Consider the following 20,514-nt stretch of genomic DNA (forward strand, 5'->3'; position numbering starts at 1 on the left):
ATTACAGTTTAACTGCAGAATTCTGAAGTGCATAAGGGGTGACGCCGCCACTCTAGGGGTAAATGACGGGTGACTACGCCTAGGTTGTGGAAGGCCAGGACGCAATTGCTGTTGTGGCCTTGGGACTGGGCGCCCTTGGGCAAGCATTGGGGTACCCGGATGATTTGGGTTTGCGACCTGGCAACAAGGCGCGATGAAACCCGTCGAGGGGTTGCCGTCGCGGAGACCAGAACATCTAGGAAAGTGGCACCACCCAAGGCAGGATCTGCATTGAGCGGATGTCGCAAACCTATATATTCTGTGCTGGTACGTATTTGTCTTTTTTTTCAGTAGAAGCATGCGTATATATGTGTGTCGGAGGTTAAAACAACATTAAAACAAGAAATACATACTCGTAGATGAAGGCTATTACGATCAATACATCGTACAGTTGTTTGTATGTCCTTTCAAAATCAAATAGTTCTGCTGAAATAGTAAAAAAAATTTACTTTTACTTATTTTCAGCAAGTAATTCGAAACCAGAATTTCGGCTGTTAAAAAACTGAACAATTTTTACTTAAAAATAGTTAATCATGAAATACTTATGAAAATTAGTTCAGCATTTTCAAACCCTGTTTTTACAGCTCTGGTAATTATTTTATTGTAAATTTTTTGTTGGTATTATAAAAAATGTTATATGTATTTGTTATAGTGCCCTTGATGATGATTACCGAAGGTTGTAATCGAAATATATCGGAACACAAAATTAAAACCTTGTTGTTTTTATTATAAAATCAACATTTGACCGGCAAAACCATCTCTGAGTTACAAAATTGATTTATGTAATAAAATTTTCTTTTTTTTTTTTGATTGATTCAAAAATTTTCATTTTAAAAAGGTAACTTAATTATTTAGAGGAGAAGCACATCCGCAACGTCCGTTCTACGATTCCCGCACGCTTAACGGCCTAATATAAATGAGGTCCGTGCCAAAGTATTTAGAGACACCCTACCATCAAATCAATTGTTGCAACTAGAAACAAAAAATATACCTGCTTAAGCAGGTCTTTTGTTGGTCGTTCTCCTTTTATTTGAATTTGGTGGTTCATTACCTCTATTATGTATAATAATAATGAATATGTCTTTACTAATGCTTACAATATCATATACGGTGTTTGCAATAATATTAAACCATTTTATAATATCTGCATACAAAACAAATTTTTCGTCTTACTAAGCGGGGTCTCGCCATAATATTGTGCTCTTTGAAAAAAAAAAAAATGAAGATAATAAACGATATACATATGTTTCTATGATATTGTTTTAGCAATAGGCAGTATTTTTTACTTCAAGGTTTTTTGTGGTGCTCAATGTGGAAGGTTGCTTTTTTGTTGCTGATATTGCCTTTTGTTCCATGAATTCTGCTGCATGTTTTTTCTTTTTGTGTTTAAATAGACTTGAGTTTGAGGTAAATATTTTTTCACAAAACTCGCATTCATATATTTTATTTCCGGTATGAGTATTCAAATGAACTTTCAGTGTTTTCTTAAGCTTAAAAGCACGATCACAAATTTCACATTTGTGTGGTTTACCTTCTATATGTACCAACAAATGTTTTTTAAGAGTAGCGCTTGTGCTTAGCCTCATGTCACATTGGGTGCAATGATGCTTATCACCATGTATTTCCATATGTCTCTACGGATATTAGAAAAAAGCAAATGGAAAAGAAATTTTAAAATAAAATTAAAGAAAAAAAAACAACTTTTTTAAAAATAAGCTTTTTTTTAACTAAAAAGTAAAAAAGAAATTGACTGTAAAGAAATATAACACTTTATAAGTTCATTGTAACCTTTAACGATAATTAGGCTTCTTCGTCTGCGACAAAAAAATCCATATTGTACATAATTATTTATTTTTAACACTAACACTTTACACCTAAATTATTAAATCTTACAGTTTATATCACAGTCCTAATTGTTCTAATAAAAAGCGTGTTACATTTTGATGGTATAATTAGGAACATTTAGCACCTCCTTTTCTTGCTATCACAATGTAACACGCTTTTATTAGAACAATTAGGACTGTGATATAAACTGTAAGAGTTATTAATTTAGGTGTAGAGTTTAAATGTTAAAAATATATAATTATGTACAATATGGAATTTTTTTGTCGCAGACGAAGAAGCCTAATTATAGTTGAAGGTTACAATGAACTTATAGTGTTATATTTCTTTAAAGCCAATTTATTTTTTACTTTTTAGTTCGTTTTATTAACAAGTAATAAAAGCTTGTTCTTAGAAAAGCGTTTTCTTAAATTTAATTTAAATGTAAATTTTTTTTTTTAATTTTTAGTTGGGTAAAATATTGTTTAAATTAGTTATGTAATCTTTACTTAGTAATTTGTAACGTTTCTCATCCTATCCATTTCTTTTATTACACCAACATTACAAAGTTCCTTCGAAGTCAACTTTGAACAGTCAAGTTCTTCGATTCGAGTGTTAACTAACTTAAAATCATATTTTATTGTGACTTTGCCTATGTCGCGTTCAGTTTACAACTACTGATTGCAGATCTCTGCTCTGTTTTAAAATAAAATTCCAACTTTCGCTTATCTAAAATTCCATCGCCAAAAATCTGTAAAACAAAATTACGTGCGCAGAAAAGTATGTAACATTTAGCAATAACAACTTAACTTCTACGTTCGTTGCATACACAAACAAAGCGAAGTTACCTGCGTACTTGAGGACTTAGGCTAAGTTTATCGAGCATAATCGCATCTCGCAATGCGACGAGAATCGCTGTTTGCGATCAATTATATTAGTGCATATGGAGATGTTTATGACAAAGCAATTTAGCGTAAAGCGAATTGAGCGATTACAAGCGATAAAAGCGACGATAATTTGCAACCAAAATATTTTGATTTAGTTCAGCGAAATTAGCGAAACAATATTGTAACGAATTTGCTGCAAATCCTCTTATTTGCCCCTTTTGCTAGGTTCGTATCGCTAAACTGTTGAATAAATAACTCCAATATTGAATAATGGAAAAAATGGCCTTTATTAAAATGCTTCACAATAACACTCAAACTGTGCAACGAATAGCTTAATAACCAACTGATAGCTCAAATGAAACTCCACTAATCAAAATAATACTGGTATTGCTCGCTAGATATCTTCTTAGTCGTAACTGCTGATCAACTCAAATCAAACTGAATCACTTCTTACTCGCCTGCACCGCTTTTATAGTTTACGCTGCATACTTCTAGGCTCTTCGATTTCCAGAAGTTACTAGTTGTTTCGGCTACAAAATCGCCAGCCACAACTACGTGCACAAATTATTGCCCTCTCTTGTGACCACTGAGATAAGATATATGCATGTGTTTGTGCATTGCCGCTCCGCTGCTCGTATACGTACATATGTGTAGACGCAATTATTTATTCGTTTATGTAAACACATAAAGATTGAATTATTGATGTGAATGTTTGTAGTTTACAGTCTCTCGCGCGCACATAGCCGTATAAGTAAATGCATCTGTGTGTGACATCTCTCTGGGCTGCCTTATATATGTGTATACTTGATTTAATTATTAACGTAAATACTGCTTGGCATGGCCTTAGCATCGCCTTAGTGATGGGATAATTTAGTGATGCTAATATCCGTGACAATATGGATGTTTTTATTGAAAAGGTACGTGACAAGCAGTGTTTGTGGAATTTGCGTCATGCAGTTTACCACAATCGCGATTGGATGCACTTTATATTTTTTTCTTATGTATACTTTTTAAATATTTTTTTCGTAACAAATAGCTATTTTCTAATAATAAAATTTTACGAGTTAATGTGCGCATGTTGCTTTCTCTACACTGCCACAACGTGAATAAAAGGATGTTGAGTTACATTGTTGAGCATTCCATCGCTTGCGATTTCAATCTACTATAAACACTCAATCGCCAGCGATAACTCTAGCGAAAATGTAAAAAGCGATGGACCGTTACTCGTTGTTGTTGTTGTTGTTGTAGCAATGCTCGCCCCACCTAATAGCCGCGACCAATCACAAATTGTCATCAATATCCTCTAACACTGCCACAACGTGAATAAAAGGATGTTGAGTTACATTGTTGAGCATTCCATCGCTTGCGATTTCAATCTACTATAAACACTCAATCGCCAGCGATAACTCTAGCGAAAATGTAAAAAGCGATGGACCGTTACTCGTTGTTGTTGTTGTTGTTGTAGCAATGCTCGCCCCACCTAATAGCCGCGACCAATCACAAATTGTCATCAATATCCTCTAACGGGAGTCCAAGGAAACTTGCCGTTTCAACAGGGGTGGACCATAAGGAAAGGGGTGTTAGAGGCGTTGGTTCCACATTACAATTGAAGAGATGGTTGGTGTCATGTGGGGACACATTGCAAGCGGGGCATACATTTTGTATGTCGGGGTTGATTCTGGATAGGTAAGAGTTTAACCTGTTACAGTATCTAGAACGAAGTTGAGCAAGAGTGACACGCGTTTCCCTGGGGAGTATGCGTTCCTCTTCTGCGAGTTCTGGATATTTTTCTTCAAGTACTGGATTCACCGGGCAATTCCCGACATAAAGGTCCGACGCCTGTCTATGGAGTTCACCAAGGACCTGCTTGTGTTTTTCCGCTTCATACGGCTGCGTTCTCAGGTGCCGTATTTCCTCAAAATGCTTACGGAGATGACTCCCTAGGCCCCCAGGCGGTGCTGGTTCGTCAATCAGATGTCTGTTGGGATGCCCAGGTTTCTGGGTATTCAACAGAAACTGTTTGGTCAGCATCTCATTTCTCTCCCTGATGGGGAGTATTCTCGCCTCATTATGCAGATGGTGTTCTGGGGACATAAGAAGACAGCCCGTGGCGATTCTGAGAGCAGTATTTTGGCAGGCCTGTAGTTTCTTCCAGTGGGTGGTTTTTAGGCTTGGCGACCATATGGGTGACGCGTAGCACGTAATCGGCTGGCTAATTGCTTTGTATGTGGTCATGAGCGTTTCTTTATCTTTTCCCCAAGTACTGCCAGCGAGGGATTTGAGGATTTTGTTACGGCTCTGAATTCTCGGAACAATTGCGGCTGCGAGCTCACCAAAATTTAGATCCTGATCAAACGTCACACCCAAGATTTTGGGTTGTAGGACAGTCGGTAGCGTAGTGCCATCGACGTGGATGTTCAAAATGGTCGACATTTGGGGCGTCCATGTTGTAAATAAGGTCGCGGAAGATTTAGTCGGTGATAATGCCAGGTTTCGCGAGGCGAAAAAACTGGAGAGATCAGGGAGGTAGCCGTTTATTTTATTGCATAGCGCATCGATCTTTGGGCCTGTGCCTGTGGCCATTATTGTGCAGTCATCGGCGTAGGAAACGATTGTGACTCCTTCCGGTGGTGAAGGTAGCTTAGATATGTAGAAATTAAACAAAAGTGGGGATAGGACACCACCCTGTGGCACCCCTTCTTTAATTCTCCTTGGGAAGCGGACCGTTACTCGTCGCATCGCGCGATGCGATTACGCTCGATTATAAACTTAGCCTTAGGCTTTTATGCCAAGGTGAGCACAAAACTCTGTTATCGATTAATTTATCGAATTATTTCGAAGAAATATTGCATTGTCATCGGAGTTATACATGCGTGCAAAATTTGAGCTCAATCGGACACCGGGAAGTGTATCAAATTTAACTTTCATTATTTGATTACAGACAACAGCCAAGTGAAACTAAATAAGAGCTTATAAATACAGCTTTTTTACCTTAAGACGTTGCTTTTGTTTAAAACATTTTCCACACTTTTTGCATTGAAATGGTGAAAAGTCAGTATGTGTAAGCATATGTCCCTTTAGGATAGTCGATGTATGCAAAGCTTCACCACATTCTTCACATATGAACGACCGTTTATTTTCGTGAACATATTTCATGTGACGGTTCTTATGTACCCTTGTTAAAAATTTTCTATCACATTGTGTACATGGAAAAATAAATCTCTCCTCTAGTGGTTTGTACTTTTTCATGTGCCGTTTTAGCTCGTACTCAAATTCGTACTTGCGTGGACAATTTGGACATGCGTAAGCTGTGGGATCCCTGCTAATTTGATGTAATTTTTTCATATGAATTGTATAGTTGTTGCTTCGTTGGAATCCCATTGTGCATATATTACAAACGAATTTCGGTTCGACTGTGATTGCTCCGCAAGGTCTTAAACTTATATTTTTCTTTCCAACTGTATACCTATTGGGTTCATCACTCTTTTGTTGATCTCTTCTTTTTTTGAAGTAATTTTCATCACGCTGATCGCTCGTATTCCGACTAGATCTATCACCCCCGTTTACCGCTTTAATTTGTGTCGAATCCACACAAGTTTTGCTTGGCGAATTCTTACTATAGTTCAAGTCTTCATCTTCATCATCTGTTATGTTTTCTGATTTCACTTGTATTTGTTCCTGGTTTATCTCAAAGTTGCAGGTATCCATTTGTTTACAATTAAGTAGATGCACTTATCAGGCGGTGTACATGGTTCTCAATAGAGCTGGATTTCGATTCGATTTTTAATCGACTTAATCGATCTTTTTTCGAAGAATGAATAATCGATTTTTTTCTAGAATCGTTAAATTTTTTTTAGCCTTCGAAGCTTTGATCATCTTACAGTTATAGTAGGTGTAATTTAATATGGATTAATCAAAATGGACAGAAAATATATTTATTGTAATTATCTTCTGATTATTTTCGGCCTTAGATTTATAAATTTTAGGTATTTAACGAGCTCGAGGCCATAAACATATATATTTAGATTAAAACCAGGATAGATTATATATATGTATATATATAAAATCTATCCTGGTTTTAATCTGAATATATATGTATATGGCCTCGAGCTCGTTAAATACTTATAATTTATTTATTGTAATCTATATATATAAAAAGAAGTGTACATTTTGATTGTAACTCCTTAACTCGACTAGGGACCGATTTATTCTAAACTGTCGTATATATGGCTCGATTTGCCTGAAATTTGGTATGTAGGTAGCGTTATATCTAGAATAAAATGTAGGATAATTTTTCTTCCGGGAAGGGGACCACGATACATATTGGTGACTAGGTTCTCGAGAAATAGGACAAAAAGTGGACCCGGGCGCCCCTAGAATGTGTTTATACAATATGGATATCAAATTAAAGCTGCTGATGAGTGCTTTAGTACAGGGTAGTTTTCATACATATTGGTGACTAGGGTCCCGAGATATAGGCCAAAACGTGGACCCGGGCACCCCTAGAATGTGTTTATACAATATGGATATCAAATGAAAGTTATTGATGAGTGCTTTAGTAGAGGGTAGTTTTCATACCTATCGGTGACTAGGGTCTCGAGATATAGGCCAGAACGTAGACCCGGGCACCCCTAGAATGTGCTTATACAATATGGATATCAAATTAAAGCTGTTGATGAGTGCTTTAATACAGGGTAGTTTTCATACCTATTGGTGACTAGGGTCTTGAGATATAGGTCAAAACGTGGACCCGGGCACCCCTAGAATGTGTGTGTATTTTGGATATCAAATGAAAGCTGTTGCTGAGAGCTTTTAAGTAATTTTCGTTGTGATATTCGATTTAGTCGCATCAACCTGGCAAAATATGCATGCGAAGCCGAAATAAAGACATGAATTAATAATACCTACATACCTATTTACAGATAGATAATTAATTGAGGATCGCACTGCGACCATTGGTCTATTGTGCCCTCAACTGCTTCACAGCACCTCATCCAAGCCGACTTCTCTGATGAACTCTAGCAGTTCACCTGGCTTGAGGGATTTGATGTGAGAGTGCTCTGGCCATGGTGAGCCCAAAAACTTAGCCCTACGTCTTGAGATTGCGTCACATTCCAGGAGTATATGTTCCGCCGTCTCCGCTGATCGATCACAAAATCGGCATGTGTTGTTCGATAGGATGCCCAGCTTCTGCATGTGGCTGTTCAGTCTGCAGTGTCCTGTAAGAATAGCTGTTACGATCCTCAGGTTATCTTTCGACAGGCCCATTAATGCTCTATATCGAGTTGTGTTTTAGCCCCCCCAGCAGTAACTTAGATTGCCTCAAGCCTGGCATATTGCGCCAGTGTTCTTCCCTCTTATCCCTTTCTTCTAATAGTAGATGCCCTCTGATTTCCTGCGGGCCTACTGGCAGGAACGGCTCAGGACCAATAGGTCGTGTCATTGCTGCCTCCCTTGCCAGGCTGTCCGCTTGCTCATTGCCCTCCACTCCTCGGTGGCCAGGAACCCAGGCCAACAACAGTTTGTTGTGTGCTCCTAGTTGATTTAGCTTTTCAACGCACTCAAGTACTAGTGCTGATTTTATTTCAGACGCCGAGATCGCCTTGAGGGCGGCCTGACTGTCACTGAGTATGGCAATTGTCTCGTTGGAGTATTCGCGCTGAAGGTTCAGGTCAGCACACTGGCTTATAGCGAACACTTCCGCTTGAAAAATGCTCGGGTGTGCTCCCAGAGGCGTTGATATCTTGGCTCTGGGTCCAATGACTCCAGATCCAATCCCCTCTGGCGTCTTCGAGCCATCTGTGTACCATACTATTTTATTTAGCTGATGAATGTACACAATTCTGCTTTCCTCCCACGTACCCTTGTCTCCCAATTCTACTTTGTACCTTCTCTCATAGACTATCTGCCTGAGGATATCATCCCTCGGGAGTTGAGAGATTGGGCATGTGCGCATAGCTCCCGTGATGCATACACATGCCAGTCGCTGAAGTTTTGACAGCGCTTGCCTCGTCGTCGCCCGAGTTGTTTTCGATGCCCAGGCTATCGAACCGTATGTTATCATAGGTTTTACTATCATGGTATACATTCATCTTAGCACATGCGGGCTACAGCCCCATGATTTGCCTGCTAGACGTTTGCATATCATGATGGACCTCGTGGCCTTAGCTCTCATGGAGTCGAAGTGCTGTTTCCATAGGAGCTTGGTGTCAAAAGTGACCCCCAAGTATTTCACCGCGGTTCCCTGTTCTAGTGCCACGCCATTTATTGTAATTGCTCTCAGGGCTGGTAGAGCCCTTCTTCTGGTGAAAGGGATGATGGTCGTTTTAGATGGGTTGATGTTAAGCCCCACACTGGCACACCATCCCTTCGTAATATTCAGTGCTCTCTGTATTATGTCACAGAGCGTACTCTCGAACTTACCCCTTGCAATTATGACGATGTCGTCAGCGTATCCCTGGCATCTTATGCCACTGTCAGATAGCTTTTGCAGGAGTTCGTCCACTACTAGGCTCCACAGAAGGGGTGATAGAACACCTCCTTGAGGGCACCCCCTCGTGGTATTAACCTTAACTGCGCTGTTGCCTACATGGACTTCAGCGATTCTTGTGCGGAGTAGATTGTCAATCCATCTCTAGATAGGCATCTGAATTCCTCTTCTCTGCAGTGCTATGTTTACGCTTTCATGAGATGTGTTGTCAAAGGCACCCTCAATGTCAAGGAAAGCGCAAATCACTGTTTCCTCTGTTTCGAACGCCCTCTGTATTTCAGATGTTAATTGGTACAGAGCTGTGTCCGTGGACCTACCCGCTCTGTACGCATGCTGGCTATGATGTAAGGGCCAGCTCTTGAGGGCGTTCGACCTGATTTCTTGGTCCAATATCTTTTCCATTGCCTTCAAGACAAAGGAAGTTAGACTTATTGGTCTGAAGGACTTTGCCTGCGAATAGTCCATTTTTCCTACTTTTGGTATGAAAACCACTTTTGCTCTTCTCCACATCATGGGTATGTATCCCAGTGCCAGGCTATATCTCATGATCCTGGCCAGATGTGGGATGATCTGTGTCCCTTGCTGCATTAGCACCGGGTAGATGCCATCCACCCCCGGAGATTTGTATTTCTCAAAGGATTCCACTGCCCATCTGACACTGGCCTCACTGAAGAGGGAGTAGGCCAGTTGCCAGTCTGATGGGGTTGGCTTCACTCTGGGGAACACAGGTTCCGGTACTTGCGGAGAGGCACCCGGAAAATGCGTGTGTAGCAGGACCCTCGCTCGCTTCTCCACCGTTCCGGTATAGGTACTGTCTGGAAGCCTAATCGCTAAGGTAATCTCCCTCTGCTCTTTGGCTAGGGCCTTGTGGAGCCTTGCCGCTGCAGGTGTGCTAGAAATTCCCTCACAGAAATTTCTGAAACTTTCCCTCTTAGCTTTCCTTATCTCTTTATTGTACTTTGTTAGATTTTGAGTGTATTCCTCCCAGTTGCCGGTTCTTCTTGCCCCGTTAAAGAGTTTCCTGACTTTCTTCCTTAGTAGTGTCAGGTCATGCGACCACCATGGGGTTGCCTTCTTACCCTTAACTAAGGAGACTCGGCAACTGGAGTTGTAGGCATCTATCATTATCTGATTTGCCCTATCTACTCTGCCCTCTAACTCAGTACAGTCAGTGCTTCTGCTCTTATTTCTGAGACTATCCGCGTTAGCCTCTATGATACTTTTGTAGCTGCCCCAGTCTGTTTTCCTGGGATTTCTTTTAGGGCTGTATTGCCCCGATACAGCACCCAGCTCAAACCTTATGATCCTATGATCCGATAGGGAGGGTTCTTCTGAGACTCTCCATTTCGAGATCATATTCTCAGTCAGGTTGTTGCCAAGTGTTATATCAAGGACCTCTGCCCTGACTCTCGTGACAAACGTCGGTTTGCTCCCGACGTTATATATATTCAAATCGTTGCTGACTATATATTCTAGTAAACACTCACCCCTTTGGTTGGTATCATTGCTGCCCCACTCCGTGTTGTGGGAGTTAGCATCGCTTCCTATGATCAATGGAAGTTTCGCTCCTCTGCAGTGCTCCACTAGCTTCTGCACGTTAACTGGAGGGACTGCGCTGTCGTCCCCCGGGAAGTAGGCTATGGCCAGCACAATGCTGGTGTTGTCTCCATTTACCTTTGCCTCGATCTGCACCGCCACCAGATCCCGGCTTAAAAATTCTGTAATGCAAAAATAGTTAATGTTTGACTTAAGCATTACACATGCTCTTGGTCTCTGCTGTGAGAGATCCCAAATAACTTTGTTATTACTTACATTAAGGCCCCTCACCTGTCCCTTGTAAGCCCAAGGTTCTTGTATGAGGGCGATGCCCAGATCATCCGAGGCGAACCTCCTCACCAGTACAGCCGAGGCTGCAATGGCGTGATGGAGGTTGATCTGGGCTATTTTTATGCTTGTGCCGGTCATTTTGGCCCGGCCGGCCTCATCGGATCATCTTCATCCGACAATCCGCTCTCGCTTTCGTCCCGCCTATTCAGCTCCAGCTCCTGGAGGTCGAGGCCCTCGATGAGCTCTTGTGTGGTGGGGATTTCTTTTTCATCCCCAGGCTGCACGATTTTGTCCTTGCTTGCTGCGGTGGGGGGGTTTGTGGTCTCGCGAGCTCTGATGGTATCGGTGCTCGCGTCCGTCATGTTTTCGTCCGACAGCTCGCCTCTATCGGTGCCCTCTGCCTCCGCCTTGTCTTCCGGCTGCTCACTATTCCCTGGTTGCCTCTGCCTCCAGGGTCTCACTAGGACCAGGCCGTACATATAGTGCAGCTTAAGCCCGTTCCTGCGTATGATTTGATACGATTCCTCGTCTATGTTTCCTCTGCGCTACAATTAATGACGCGCTATCTCTGCGTCCTGAGGCCCTCATTTTGGTTGGCGAGGAGCCGTAACGCAAACTCTTTTGGGGGTTCCGCACTTCTGGGGAGGAACATAGTCACATTATGCGTTGGCGGTATTTCATCCCCGCGTCTCGTGCATAATTGTGGCCCGTCCACCCCTCAAGCGTCGGTATTACTTCAACGAGCCACTTAACTGTTTTTTCGTCCTCGCAGTCCACGAGGAGGAGCCCTGCTCGGAAGTATACCCCGCAAAAAACTAGGGCATGCCCACATCTCCTGAACACTCCGTCCATTATGAGCTCTTGGAGATTCGTCAGGTCTTCTTGACTTAGGGCCTCCGCCGGGTAGTTACTGGGCAGAACAGCTATTCGGATACCCCTAAGGGCTTCCGAATAGCTCTGCTGCCTTGGTGCCATCCCAGCAGGTACCCCAGTCGCCCTGGCTTGAATCTCCCTGCCCGTGGGTGCAGTGTTCCTGGGAGCGTGGGCCCGTTGCCTTTTTGAGCTCGGAGTTTCCTCCGGCGTAATTTGCCCGATCCTGCGCTTTTCAGCGGGAGCGGGCGCATGCTGGTCAGCTGCCGCTGGCTGTGCTCTCCTTTCTTCTTTGCTTCCACTTTGAGCATTGGCTTTTCTCTGCCCGTGGTCTAGTTCATGCCTGCGCTCATCTGCCCTGGCTCTTGCCTCCCTGGGCGACAGGCCTTCCTCTAGATATCGGAGGTATCTTTTTACCCCAGCCCCACTTAGTCCAAAGCGTCTCTTGTCATCCAGCGCTCCTGGACTGCCCCGTGGTGGAAGTGCAGGTTGCCTGCCTCTGTTGTGCCTTCTGTTAGGCCGCTTCCACTCCTCCGGGTTCCGCTCTGTATTTTTCCCTTCCTGGGACCTTTAATAGGTGCTCTGTGAGCTGCTACTGGAGTCATGCTCCGACGGTGAACGCCTAGACTTACTCGTCCCTCTAGAGGGACTGCTAGGGTGGTGGTTTTCGTGCTTGGATGCACCGTCGTAGCCTCTCTTTGTCAGCTTTTCTCGCTCTCTTGCAGTTAACTCTTTTGTTTTATCTTTCGGCCCGCGCTGCGCAATGGAGGTACTGGGCCCTCCATGGATCGCGGGTTTGTTTCCTGCCGCCGCCTTCTGCTCACCTTGTTTGACTTGCCCGCGCTGCTCACCAGTGGATAGGGGTCCACTGGGGATCGCGGGCTTCTCTGCTTCCTGGTTGGAGTGCTCTTCGGGCCCGCGCTGCTCTCCTTGGGTTTTGGTGCTGCCCTTGGGGTTCGCGGTTTTGAGAGCCGGTTCCCTGTATACTTCAGTGCTAGTGGAGGGAGATTCGTCCCTCTGATGCTCTAAGAAGAGCATTGCCTCCTCTCTCGTGAAGCTTTCCAGGAATTGCGTGGAGTACGTGCGTGGCCTGCTGCTTCTCTGCCCGCTGCCCTTCCTGGAGCCCGTTTTTTTTGTTGTGCTTTTATTGTTATTGTTGTTGTTGCTTTTTTTGTTGTTGTTGTTCATCATCTTTTCCTTACGACAACTTGCTTGACATGGCAAGCGTTGTTGTCCCTGCTTTAGTTTGGGGAACTGGGTTGGTCCGCCGCGGCAGAGCCCCTTGACGCGGTAAGGCCATGGTTACTCCCCAAGGTGGCCCGGTGTTGGGGAGGCGCCGTTATAATACAGCCGGTGTTGTGGACCTCCTGGCTGCAAACCAGTCCAATGGGCACGGTGACGCATGACACCCTGAATTAGGAGGTGACAGTTCCTGGTTACCGATCGCATTCGACCACATCTGTCAGGTGAGCGCGGTTGCCCCGCTCCCATCTGACCAATTAGTATCGAATGCGATCGGCGTAAGCCCCTGCACCGCTACAAGGTGACTGTGTTCGCAGGAGTCTATACATACGTCCTATTCCATTTGCCTGAATTTGGTATATAAATTTGCCTATATTAGTATTTCCGGGAAGTAGACCAGAGACGGACTGGGACTGGGATTAGGACTGGGATTGGGATTAGGACTGGGACTGACACTGAGACTCGGAGTGGGACTGGGACTGAGACTCGGAATGGGACTGGAACAAAATACATACCACCCTCTGGGACTGGCAATAAGATATGAAGAAGAATGAGAAAAACTTGACAGAAGAGAAAATAGAGAAGGAGACTGAGAAAGAGATAGAATGAGACGAAGATGAAGATAGACGAAGCGAAAAATACGGAGGGAGGAGTGAATACAAAGATTAGGAAAAAGTGTAGAGGGGCGAGGGAGAGTTAGAAGGAAAAAGCTTATTAAAATGTATGCAGATATACAAATTTAGGGCAGAACAACGTCTGCCGGGTCTGCTATTATTTTATAATATTGACCTTCACAGGCTCATATTCGTAGTCAAAATAAAATAGATTCTCTCTCTATTTAGAACCATAAACCATTACTTCGCCATTTTTTTGGGTGACTTTGAAGGCTTGGTTTCCTCCAAAAGCGTTACCGCTATGTTACGACCGCTCAAGAGCGGCCGGTATACTCACCGTTTCTAGCAGCAACGGTTTGTTGGAAACTAGGAACTGTTACGGCAAACGAGTTGCAAAAGTTAATTTTACATTTTTGCATGTTTTTTTTTAGTTTTTTTATAATTTTTCTTTTAATGAACTCACAAGAAAAGATTTCAATTCAAAAATGTTGTTTATTTTATAAATAATTTGAAATATTTGACAAAATATTCACCGCTTTGACAATAGCGGTGGGAAAAAACGGTGATGAACGAGTTTCTACCGTCATGACGGCAGGGTTGTTTTATGCCCGGCCGCTATATTACGTTACGGTGAACTTCACCTTCTTAGCTTCCATATAATTACTTTTACATTGCATTATTTTTGACAACGTACTCTACCGCTATGTAACGGCCGCCATATAACGGCACCGCTTTCGAGGAAACCAAGTCTTAAGTGAAGGGGGAAACGTGAGGATTAGCGCTCAACCGCCTAAATAGTTGTGGCGTTGCATAACAAATCATGGCAGCATCCCTGGTTCAACATAACTGACACACCCCCTTCGCCTCCTTCCATAGCTTAATATAAGCTGGTTTCTGTAATTAAGTCATAAGTGTCTGTACTAAACATTTGTTACTAGACTAAATAAATAAATAAATAAATACAAAATATGGCTGCCTATTGGTATAATATCTGTAACAGAGCGTCTTCGTGCATTCCCACAACATGACGTAGCATCAGGGCGAGGACCATAAATTGTCGCCAGGACTTTTCTCTCGTACACTGAAGCATCCCATTGTCGCTCGACACGGTCCATGATTCCGCCCCATACATTAGAAGAGGTACGATGAGAGATTTTATAGAGCGTTATTGATCTAAGCTAGCATTGCAGAGAAGGCAGAATTTACTGATGAAATTTCTGCGTATAAAATGGAATATCCTAAACAAAAGTCGTTCATGCTCCTTGGGTACCCGAGGTTGGTTTCTCTACTACTGCTATAAATTAATGTAAAAACGAACAAAAGATAATGATATGTCAGTATCACATACACTAATAATCCCACTCCGATGGGAGGACCAAGCGGAGAACCAGGTGGTAGAGTCAGTTAACGAAAGAGTAGGAAACTGTCGAGTTTTTTTAAACGGCGAAAATCGTGTAAACAATTAAGAAGCACTCATCTTTCTTCGACTCGATTTAATCGATTTTTTTGAGAATCGAATCAAATCCGGCACTAGTTCTCAACTACAAGTCTTTTAGGTATGCGTAATAGTCGATCCAGTCATAGGCAATTCACAAGGTCGCATATTCAACGTTTTTTGGCGAACATTAGTAATTTCGATTCATTACTATGACGTGAGTAAATAACTAAAATCCTGATCTGATCTAGTAGAAACACCAGCCTTTTTCAGCAAAAACTTTTAATTCTGCAATACGCCTTCATGTATATCCTGCATATCTACCATCTGTGAAAATAGGGATAGTGACAAATTTTCGATGGCGATCGCAACGATTATGTTTCAAGCATAAAAATACGGTATAAAGAGAGGCTCACTTCTTCACTGCATTACCCACACACTTTCAAGCAAGGAGTTTAGGCAAAACCGTTCAAGATGGTAGCAGGGGGACAATCATAACAAAAAAACGCAAGTACCATGACCATTGTTTACTATATAGTTTGGCAGCTTAAGTAGAGGTTATGTTGCGAATAGAGTGGAAGGCAGTGGACTAGGCAGTCGAATGTCATATAATGAAGGAATGGTGTTCGGAGTTTTTTCAAAGTTAAAAAAAAAATGATAAAAGCTTTAATATAAATAAAACTATTGTTTTAATAACAACAAAAACGCCATATATATTCTGTATACATAAATTTATAAGGATTATCTGACTTTAAAATTTGAATTAAATAATCTAAAGTTTTTTTTGAAACTGAGTCGAGAACTGTGCGTGCGAATGTGCGAATTTTCACCGATCAGCTGTTAGTTGCGCTACTTGGTAAAATTTACAATGACCATGACGCTTGTCGACTCTATTTTTATAGACTTTTTGTCATAATTTAGAAGTTATTATATTTTTACTATGCATATGCGCCCATGTATTTTGTTTTTCTGTTATAATTCGAAAACTCTAAGCGCCAGAAGTTAAAATGTCAAACAAGATACAAAAGTAGAAATCAGCTGATACCCGGACATAACCTGTAGAGCTCCGCCACAAATGGTGTCATCACAGTTTTACAGGTTCGTCAAACGTCAAACAAACGGTTGCTTCTTTTAAATCTTGCCTTTTGCAAAAAAAAAAAAAAATATTTTGCTAAAAAGTGGTTTGTAGTGGAAATATTAATGTAAATTAGTTTAAATATAGTTGTGAATATATGTAATTGAATTAACCAAGAAAAATCTGATTAATTGAAGTAACTACATCATCAACGACGGGCAATAGAAAAATCCGACGCCAGCAAGAAAGTTGCGCCCTTGGGGCAACTGGAAATATTTGGTTCCAGGTTTGATTGTATTTATTATTTATTACTATTATATATATTGAATTTCCTATGGTTTGTAAGTGAGGAGGAAAAAAAACAGTTCTATGTGATGTACCTTCAGAGTTCAAAGCAGTGTTCTTGATTCAGAAATCTCCGTGCTTAATTTTACGATACACATGGGAAAGTTGTTCAAAGCAGGATTGCCGGGAAAACATACATTAAGAAACCAGGATTATATATGTATTAAAAGTCTTGAACAGTGGATGATTGCTATTACGCAACAAATCCGTTTATGGAACTCTAAGTTGAGGAAAGCAGCCTCAACAGGGAGACGCGCGTCACTCTATCTCAACTTCGATCTGTATACAATAATAGGTTAAACTCTCAGTTATCCAGAATCAACCCCGACATTTCTTGCTTGTAACGTGTTTTCTCATGACACCAAACATTTTTCATACCAACGCCTCTAACACCCTTATCTCTGGTCGAAAAAAATCAAAAGATATTAACGAAAAACCGAAAAATTACCCCGTATCCTTCCGAAACCGGGGAAGGGTCTATAGTGTTTTTACGCAGAAAACTTTTCCGCACTGGCGGCCTTCAGCCATTAATGGTTTTGGATCAAAATGAAATACTTGAAAAATCTCTTTGTAAACAAGTTTTTCCTATGTACAACAAAATTACAACCACATGCAAATTTTAACTTCAACCGCAAATATCTTTTGACAGTGTTAAACTTTTCCGCCTTTCCGGTTTATTGTTACCGAATCGCAAGCGTGGCCAGACACTACCCGACCACCCTCGATTGCACTTTAGTTGAACGCAAGACCTCAGAGAAAATATTAAATTCCCTAGCCGTATTATCATTGGATAACATTTCAACAACCGCATTCTTAAACGCAGCAACTTCCACTTGGAAGATGCTGCACTGATCAGCAAATTTAAACTTGCGGCTTACATTTAACTTTTGACAAAAGACTCCCGCACCAACCTTTCCGTCCAGCTTCGACCCATCCATCAGCTAGTTAACTGATGGCCTAGAAGGTTCAATGCGCTCATATTAAATCGTTCCCGATATGGTCGAGCTTGTTACCGGAATTCTGTATCCGGCAAAGGCCCATTAAAATCGATAACACTGACCAAAACCTCCGGGGAGTATCTCTATCGCTACAACAACTGCAACAACCAATGGCTTTTTAGCCATTTACTCAATAGTTTGAGCGTGCTCGGGCTAAATGTACTTAATGCTAACCCCTTTGTTTTGTTCGTCGGGGGAGTAATTGTAAGTACATCGCCCAAAGTGGTGTGATGGTAGCAAGCTTGCCTACAAAACCGAACGTCCTGAAATTGTTGTTGTTGTTGTAGCAGTGCTTCGCCCCATCCAATAGGTGCGACCGAGCACAAATTGTCATAAATATCCTCTAACGGCAGTCCCAGGAAACTTGCTGTTTCAGCAGGGGTGGACCATAATGTTAGGGGTGTTAGCGGCATTGGTTCCACATTACAATTAAAGAGATGGTTAGTGTCATCTGGGGTCACATTGCAAGCATGGCATACATTTTGTATATCGGGGTTTATTCTGGATAGGTAAGAGTTTAACCTGTTACAGTATCCAGATCGAAGTTGAGGTAGAGTGACTCGCGTTTCCCTGGGGAGTGTGCTTTCCTCTTCCGCAAGTTTTGGGTGCTGTTCTTTGAGTAATGGCTTCACCGGGCAATTCCTGACAAAAAGGTCCGACGACGTCCTGAGATTCTGGAAAAGCAACATCAAAATCTAAAAAAAAAGGTTTTTTAAAATAGAACAAAAAGTCCAATTTGCCAAAAAATATGCATGAATCAATTTTATGCAAATATCTTTTTTACATCGATTAAACAAATTTTGTAACCTCTTATTTATTTATTATTACGGCGTTTTAAGCCTAAAACTTAGATAATTACAAATTATGAATACATTTTAATAATAATAGGAATTCTAGGATTTGGGGTGTCGGAATGCATGAGGTTCCGATCAGCACGGAATCTGGTGGTCCCAACGGGCGAGTCTTGGAGTCATCTCATTGGGAGGTTGGAAGGACGTGTTCTCAATTCTGCCCTACTCCAAAACGTATGATTACACAGTTTTATTATTTATGCTGTCGGAATGCATTTGATTCCGGTTAACCTAAAAGCTAGCAGCTCAGCAGAATGAGCCACTGTTGTTGTTGTTGTTGTAGCGATAAGGTTGCTCCCCGAAGGCTTTGGGGTCGCCAGAGCCTCGTCTGTTAGTGAAACAGGATTCGCCGCGGATAGGTGAGGTTGACAATTGGGTCTGGAGAAGCTATATATTGCGCTGGCAACCTGAAGGGTTGCGCTATACACCCCTTGAATCTGGTATTTTAGTCGCCTCTTACGACAGGCATGCCTACCGCGGGTATATTCTTACCCCATTACCCGCTGGGGGTAGAATGAGCCACTCTTATCGGACGGTTGGAAAGGACATGTTTCCAATTCTCCCTGTACCAGCTTTTATGTAAACATAATTATAATATATTATTTTTGTAGAAATATGCGTGATTCACATGAACACTCCAACTGTGTGTCTGGGACGATATTTTCAGGAACTCTTTCCCAATTTGATTGCGAGCGATATATGTATTTGACCTGATGCATAAGGTTCCTCTGTGTCTGTGTTTGGATTGCCATGTACGCTCAAGGATCAGTAACATGAAATACAGATACAAAATATTTTATCTTATTGGAAGGGTTTTGCAATATTCTAATAAACTTTTTTTGAAGGTGTTTAAGTTTTCACAATTTTTAACATGATTAGGTAGTTCATTAAAACATTTCAGGCCTTTGCAAAATATATTTTGCTTGTCCATTTCTGTTTTGAAAAGAGGTAATCTAAAATTATTATTTTCCCTGATTATGTAAGAGTGGGTTTCATTCACATAAACAAGCTTTTCACTTAGGTAGGCTGGTAATGTACCATGCTTGATATAAAATACAAATTTCATACTATGGTAAAATATCAACTGTTTATTTATTTTTATTACTTATTATGTATATTTATGGAAAACAAAATCTCAAGAAATACTAATAACCAAAAGTTAATGTGGAAATGTCTAAAAGACGCTATAAATTTGAGTAGTGAGGTAGCACAAATTCAAAAAATTTCTATAAATGGTGCTCTTATTGAAGATGATTATGAAATAGCAACTGAATTAAACCGTTACTTTAATGAGAGCATAATCGGAATCAGAGATAGCATTGAAATCTTCGAAGCAGGTGGAAATCAAATGGAGATAAGCAGAAGCTTGTTTAAATTGAAGGAAATAGATGTTGAAGAAATTATGAGAGTTACAACGAAATTAAAAAACAAGTTCGGAGGAAAAAAATTAGTAACGGAAGGTGTATTAAAAGACAGCATGGAGTACTTAGGATATACCTACACATGTGTAATTAATGAAAGTTTCCAATTTGGTGTATTTCCAGACTGCTGGAAGACCTCAGTAATTGTACCTGTGGAAAAAGTAAAGGGAACAATTAAACCAGAGGAGATACGACCTATAAATACCTTACCTAGCGATGAGAAAATAATAGAAACTGTAGTTAAGAACCAATTGCTGGATTACTTAAATAAATACGAAATTATTATAAAGGAGCAGTCGGGGTTTAGATCAAAACACTCGTGTGAAACTGCACTTAACCTGGTAATTGCAGAATGGAAAGAAAGTAGAACGTAGAAACAATTTACAATTTCAGTTTTCCTCGACCTAAAAAGAGCTTTCGAAACAGTAGACAGAGATATTCTTATAAGAAAACTGTATAAAATTGGCATTAGAAACATAGCGCTTAACTGGTTCAAAAGTTACCTTAGTGGAAGAAAGCAGAAAACTGTAATAAGAAATAAGATTTCCCCCGAAGTGGACATTGAAATAGGATTGCCACAGGGATCGGTGCTTGCAGCA

At 41.3% G+C, this 20,514-nt stretch overlaps 2 protein-coding genes across 2 annotated transcripts in view; one reads left to right on the forward strand and one right to left on the reverse strand.

The window, feature by feature from the left end:
* Positions 1-631: 631 nt before the first annotated feature.
* On the reverse strand, positions 632-6,515 carry LOC137239562 (zinc finger protein 93-like). Its single transcript, XM_067764994.1, has 3 exons — positions 5,739-6,515; positions 1,326-1,673; positions 632-1,241 (listed from the first exon to the last, which is right to left on the reverse strand). The coding sequence occupies exons 1-3, from the start codon at positions 6,453-6,455 to the stop codon at positions 1,212-1,214; spliced, it is 1,095 nt and encodes a 364-aa protein (XP_067621095.1). The 5' UTR covers positions 6,456-6,515; the 3' UTR covers positions 632-1,211.
* A 9,754-nt stretch (positions 6,516-16,269) lies between these two features.
* The window catches only part of LOC137239558 (zinc finger protein OZF-like), a 197,454-nt gene continuing 193,209 nt past the window's right edge, over positions 16,270-20,514 (forward strand). Inside the window, exon 1 of the mRNA XM_067764989.1 lies at positions 16,270-16,586. The gene's annotated coding sequence lies outside the window, so the exon portion shown is untranslated. The remainder of the gene's footprint in view (positions 16,587-20,514) is intronic.

Source organism: Eurosta solidaginis, chromosome 2 (genome assembly GCF_040869045.1).
Source record: "Eurosta solidaginis isolate ZX-2024a chromosome 2, ASM4086904v1, whole genome shotgun sequence".
NCBI lineage: Eukaryota > Metazoa > Arthropoda > Insecta > Diptera > Tephritidae > Eurosta > Eurosta solidaginis.